Raw genomic sequence first — 6595 nt, forward strand, 5'->3', positions numbered from 1 at the left:
TTCCTGTGCTTGGCCCTCCTATGTTGAACATAATAAACGGCTCTCTATCCACCGGATGTGTACCAAGCTCACTAAAAGTGGCAGTAATAAAGCCTCTCTTGAAAAAGCCGAATCTTGATCCAGAAATTATTAAAAACTTTCGGCCTATATCGAATCTTCCATTCCTCTCAAAAATTTTAGAAAAAGCTGTTGCACAGCAACTCACTGCCTTCCTGAAGACAAACAATGTATACGAAACGCTTCAGTCTGGTTTTAGACCCCATCATAGCACTGAGACTGCACTTGTGAAGGTGGTAAATGACCTTTTAATGACGTCAGACCGAGGCTCTGCATCTGTCCTCGTGCTCCTAGATCTTAGTGCCGCTTTTGATACCATTGATCACCACATTCTTTTGGAGAGATTGGAAACCCAAATTGGTCTACATGGACAAGTTCTGGCCTGGTTTAGATCTTATCTGTCGGAAAGATATCAGTTTGTCTCTGTGAATGGTTTGTCCTCTGACAAATCAATTGTAAATTTCGGTGTTCCTCAAGGTTCCGTTTTAGGACCACTATTGTTTTCACTATATATTTTACCTCTTGGGGATGTCATTCGAAAACATAATGTTAAATTTCACTGCTATGCGGACGACACACAGCTGTACATTTCAATGAAACATGGTGAAGCCCCAAAATTGCCCTCGCTAGAAGACTGTGTTTCAGACATAAAGAAGTGGATGGCTGCAAACTTTCTACTTTTAAACTCGGACAAAACAGAGATGCTTGTTCTAGGTCCCAGGAAACAAAGAGATCTTCTGTTGAATCTGACAATTAATCTGGATGGTTGTACAGTCGTCTCAAATAAAACTGTGAAGGACCTCGGCGTTACTCTGGACCCTGATCTCTCTTTTGAAGAACATATCAAGACTGTTTCAAGGACAGCTTTTTTCCATCTACGTAACATTGCAAAAATCAGAAATTTTCTGTCCAAAAATGACGCAGAAAAATTATTCCATGCTTTTGTTACTTCTAGGCTGGACTACTGCAATGCTCTACTTTCCGGCTACCCAGATAAAGCACTAAATAAACTTCAGTTAGTGCTAAATACGGCTGCTAGAATCCTGACTAGAACCAAAAAATGTGATCATATTACTCCAGTGCTAGCCTCCCTACACTGGCTTCCTGTTAAGGCAAGGGCTGATTTCAAGGTTTTACTGCTAACCTACAAAGCATTACATGGGCTTGCTCCTACCTATCTTTCCGATTTGGTCCTGCCGTACATACCTACACGTACGCTACGGTCACAAGACGCAGGCCTCCTAATTGTCCCTAGAATTTCTAAGCAAACGGCTGGAGGTAGGGCTTTCTCCTATAGAGCTCCATTTTTATGGAATGGTCTGCCTACCAATGTGAGAGACGCAGACTCAGTCTCAACCTTTAAGTCTTTACTGAAGACTTATCTCTTCAGTAGGTCCTATGATTAAGTATAGTCTGGCCCAGGAGTGTGAAGGTGAACGGAAAGGCTGGAGCAACGAACCGCCCTTGCTGTCTCTGCCTTGCCGGTTCCCCTCTTTCCACTGGGATTCTCTGCCTCTAACCCTTTTACAGGGGCTGAGTCACTGGCTTACTGGTGTTCTTCCATGCCGTCCATGGGAGGGGTGCGTCACTTGAGTGGGTTGAGTCACTGACGTGGTCTTCCTGTCTGGGTTGGCGCCCCCCCTTGGGTTGTGCCATGGCGGAGATCGTTGTGGGCTATACTCGGCCTTGTCTTAGGACGGTAAGTTGGTGGTTGGAGACATCCCTCTAGTGGTGTGGGGGCTGTGCTTTGGCAAAGTGGGTGGGGTTATATCCTGCCTGTTTGGCCCTGTCCGGGGGTATCATCGGATGGGGCCACAGTGTCTTCTGATCCCTCCTGTCTCAGCCTCCAGTATTTATGCTGCAGTAGTTTATGTGTCGGGGGGCTAGGGTCAGTCTGTTACATCTGGAGTATTTCTCTTGTCTTATCCGGTGTCCTGTGTGAATTTAAATATGCTCTCTCTAATTCTCTCTTTCTGTCTTTCTCTCGGAGGACCTGAGCCCTAGGACCATGCCTCAGGACTACCTGGTATGATGACTCCTTGCTGTCCCCAGTCCACCTGGCCGTGCTGCTGCTCCAGTTTCAACTGTTCTGCCTGCGGCTATGGAACCCTGACCTGTTCACCGGACGTGCTTGTTGCACCCTCGACAACTACTATGATTATTATTATTTGACCATGCTGGTCATTTATGAACATTTTAACATCTTGACCATGTTCTGTTATAATATCCACCCTGCACAGCCAGAAGAGGACTGGCCACCCCTCATAGCCTGGTTCCTCTCTAGGTTTCTTCCTAGGTTTTTGGCCTTTTCTAGGGAGTTTTTCCTAGGGAGTTTTTCCTAGCCACCGTGCTTCTTTCACATGCTTTGCTTGCTGTTTGGGGTTTTAGGCTGGGTTTCTGTACAGCACTTTGAGATATCAGCTGATGTACGAAGGGCTATATAAAAATACATTTGATTTGATTTGTTCCCTTTATTTTTTTGAGCAGTGTATATTTCAAAAAGGATTACAGTAATGAGATGTTTCCACCAATCCAAAGAAAGTATAAGCGGGAGCTAGAAAGCCCAACATACCGCTATGTGGACAACGACTCTCCCATTGCTAAGGGCGTAGAGACATGTATCTTGTCAGTATTTCCATAATCTTTTACTTCAACGGGGTAGGGACGTCTCAAGGATCCCTAATAGCACGCATCGTTTTTCGACAGCTGAAACTACATTAATTAAATCATTAATTGGTTGAACTAAAATTAATTATTGATTATTTAAATGTGGATGCTTTCTATTTTCAGAAAATACATAATGTCGTTCCGTATAATGACCGTATTTGATCATACGTCAGGGGTCAAAGCGTTATGGAGTTCAAAGGTTAGAAGAAAGAGTGTTCGCTTCTTTGATGGTCGGAGAATTGGACTTAAAAAAGGTATAAACGCGTTATTTGAGCTTATCATTCAATTAATATATTCATGTATGTGAAAAATACGGTTGCTGTTTGGATGGCTACACTCACTCCTTTCAATAATATGTGGTTGGAGACGGTCTGGTCTCATTCAATTATTTAAGGAAACCTATTTGGGTAGCATGCTACATGCGAACTAGCAGCTAGCTAAGTTAAGTTACAGGAAGCCCCCTAGGGCCGTCGTGTCAACTGAAGATCCGAGCCAAAGATAGTAAGCAACGCTTACAGACAGCCTATTTGTCTAGTGACTTGAGCAGCTCACAATCTATTAGGGTAACGTTATTTGTTCAACTGTCTTTTTTTCCTTCACAGAATAGTCCTGTAGGTAAGCTAACCAGTTAAAAAACATGGCTGAGTTGCTTCTGGATTCAAGTATCCGAATATGGGTGGTTTTACCAATTGTATTGATTACATTTTGCGTTGGAATTATCCGTCACTATGTTACCCAACTCCTGCAAAGTGACAAAAAAGTTGATCTGGAACAGGTGTCAGACAGGTGAGTTAACTGACTGAAATACTGTTTTCCCACGGTATGAGAAACTTTAGGCAAACTGTTGTAATTATGATTACTAAATATGTAAGCTTATTGCTTACTATAACCTTAAATGGACTTTTTTTTGCAGCCAAGTTCTTCTGCGTAGCCGCATATTAAGAGAAAATGGAAAATATATCCCTAAACAAGTAAGATTTGCGTAATATTTTTTTATGTTCTGAAATGTTCTATTCCTAGTGTGTTAGAGAATAAATGTATATATTTTTTTGTAGTCATTTAACATGCGAAAGCAATATTTCAATGATGCGGAAACTGGGTTCTTCAAGAAGGTCAAGCGAAAGGTGACTCCCAAAAACCCAATGACTGGTGAGTCAATCTAACTATTTGTGTTCTTTCCATTCTTATAAATGAGATTAGCAACACATTTTCTCACTCTGAGATGCATTAAACTGTGGTAACAATTTTTTTTACCGCTGTGCTAGACACAATTATTCAACAACTCTTCCTTTTTCAGATACCAGCATGCTGACTGACATGATGAAGGGAAATCTGACCAATGTGCTTCCCATGATTGTGATTGGAGGATGGATCAACTGGGCATTCTCTGGCTTTGTCATCAGTAAGTTCAGCTTGTTAGGGACATTGACTGCCCTGCATAACCTCATGTTAGATGTTGAACTTGCAAAATTGGTCAAATAATTAGATAGGAAATAATGCCTACATAATATACAGTATCCTGAATTGTTTGCAATATAATTACACCACAGCCACTTACTATTGTATTGAAGTGGTATTGAACACTGTTAATAATAGTTTTACTCCACAGCTAAGGTTCCCTTTCCTCTGACATTGAGATTCAAACCAATGCTGCAGCGTGGAATTGAACTGCTGTCTCTTGATGCATCCTGGTACAGTATTCCATTCATTCTGTTGTTTTCAACCAGCCTTTTAATTACACCAGCAAAGCAAAAATATAAACATACTTTGGGTAATTCAAGGGTAATGGAATTACGCAGAAAATGTATACCTAACAAAAACCTTTGAAGTTTAACAAACCATAGAACGGAACTCTATGCTAACTTCGAACAATTTCCACTGAACATTTTACAAAAACACATTTACAGGAAGAATTGTGCAGATACAAAGTTTGGCAACAGAATACAACTGAGGGAGATTTTACTGTAATTCTGGTACCAAACTTAGCATCAGCACAGTTCATTTTTTTTTTACTGTGTAAATTGTTAATGAATCATTTTGCAGAGTTGTACAGTAGGAATTATCCAATTGCTTTCTTGTCAAGACAATCTTTAGGATGTGATTCAGGATATTCTTATGTTGAGGATGTGATTCAGTATATTATTTTGTTTGTAATTGTTTGTAGGGTGAGCTCAGCCTCTTGGTATTTCCTTAATGTTTTTGGACTGAGGAGTATGTACAGCCTCATTCTTGGACAGGACAATGGTAAGCTGATAATGCCAAGTCTTTGCCATTTTCATAGTGTATATGTTTAATAAGAATGCAGAAAGACTTGGTACCTTGGTGTTAATGTAGAAAACATGTTGGAACATCTCGTTTTAGAACTCTGTTAACAGAATGCTGTATCTACCTCGTGAATGCATTTCAGAGTTGTTCACTGTACTTGTCCCAGTTGCAACCCAACTGAGGTACGATGTGGCGGGCACATTTTCGTATTACATGATGACTGTTGGTCTTGTGTTCCAGCTGCTGATCAGTCGAGGATCATGCAGGATCAGATGACTGGCGCTGCCATGGCCATGCCGCCTGATCCTAACAAGGCCTTCAAGGTGAGAAACAAGCAGCCTTGATGTCAGTCTCTCAGTATTAGCTAGCTGTACTTCGGCGATCACCGTCAATCATTAAGCTTAAATGTCGAATCTCGCTAATATACTTTCATCTAAAGTCATGAGGATATATATGGTTTTGTTCTATCCTGGGGCAGTTAGTTATTGTGTAATGATGTTGGACTTAAATCAAAGACATAGGGGTTGTTGGAGCCAGTTTTCCTACTAGTAGGGGTTTTCTTTTTTACGCCTGTCTCCCATGTTCTTTCAGAGTGAATGGGAGGCGTTGGAGATTGTGGAGCACAAATGGGCCCTGGAGAACGTTGAGGAGGAGCTGATGTCTCGAGACCTGAACTTTTGTGGAATCTTCAGTCAAGAGATAAAAGCCACAATGTTCTAATGAGGTTATTGACTTAACTGCTGCTGTAGAGCCAGCCAGTTTCTGTGATACAGTGTATCATCATGGTTCTCTGAGGCAGTTGTAAAAAAAAAAAAGTCTTAAATATGATTGTGATACCTAAACAGTATATTTTTGGCTCAAGGCAATAAAAAAACAATAGAAAGGCAAACATATTTAACCTCTGACATTAATTTAATGACAACTAATGCCTATTTGTTTCGTTGTGTGAAAATACTGTAAGTTGAATGTAAATTATGCATGTTCTCAGCTTAGTTTTATTGTTGCCTTGCTAATTTTTCACTGTTACGCCTTACTGTTAATTGATTTCATTCTGCATTCATATAACAGCGCATCACACAGATGTATTATTTGTAGAAAATAGTTTGGTTGTGTTGATTAATTTCAGACATGCTTCTCCTCTGAACATTTCTGAATCAGCTTGTTCTCTTTGTGTGTGTGTGAACCAAGGCCTCATCTCTGATATTGTCTGCATTGCTTGTGTTTGTTTTTAAGTTCTAAGGTTCTTAGTAGTAAAAAAATATATAATTTCTTCAGCTGTTCTGTGCCCTCGGGGTCTCTTTCAGAGGTGCACTGGTGTTACCTGATTAGCTCCCAGTACCATTTAAGCGTTTTTAAAACAGAAAATCTTGCCTAAACATCCGCTTCGGCTGTACTGTATAATTGAATGAGATGTAGCCTGTCCATTGGAGCTGATGTTTTTGTATCTGTGCCAGAAGTGGTGATATGGGGAGATGAGGATGTATTGGATCTATACCATCTGCTTGGCTGTGGAGATTTAGAAATAAATGATCTGCAGATCTGAAGGCTTGTAATGTGTTTCATCAATCACGTGGAATGCCTGATCTCCGTGTAGAAAAAGCAATGC

At 40.7% G+C, this 6595-nt stretch overlaps 1 protein-coding gene across 2 annotated transcripts; it reads left to right on the top strand.

Moving 5' to 3' along the window:
- Nucleotides 1-2851: 2851 nt before the first annotated feature.
- Nucleotides 2852-6533, top strand: zgc:86609 (TMCO1/EMC3 family protein). 2 transcript variants are annotated; one of them, XM_014134586.3, is made up of 9 exons: nucleotides 2852-2978; nucleotides 3327-3510; nucleotides 3638-3695; nucleotides 3780-3873; nucleotides 4022-4126; nucleotides 4334-4415; nucleotides 4889-4968; nucleotides 5230-5312; nucleotides 5581-6533. In XM_014134586.3, exons 2-9 carry the CDS (start codon nucleotides 3362-3364, stop codon nucleotides 5707-5709), a joined length of 780 nt encoding a protein of 259 aa, XP_013990061.1. In that variant the 5' UTR covers nucleotides 2852-2978; nucleotides 3327-3361; the 3' UTR covers nucleotides 5710-6533. The 2 variants fall into 2 exon arrangements, with proteins under 2 accessions (XP_013990061.1, XP_013990062.1); XM_014134587.3 differs by having other exon boundaries at nucleotides 2925-3225.
- The last annotated feature ends 62 nt before the right edge of the window (nucleotides 6534-6595 follow it).

This window comes from Salmo salar, chromosome 13 (assembly GCF_965601325.2).
Source record: "Salmo salar chromosome 13, fSalSal1, whole genome shotgun sequence".
Classification (NCBI taxonomy): domain Eukaryota; kingdom Metazoa; phylum Chordata; class Actinopteri; order Salmoniformes; family Salmonidae; genus Salmo; species Salmo salar.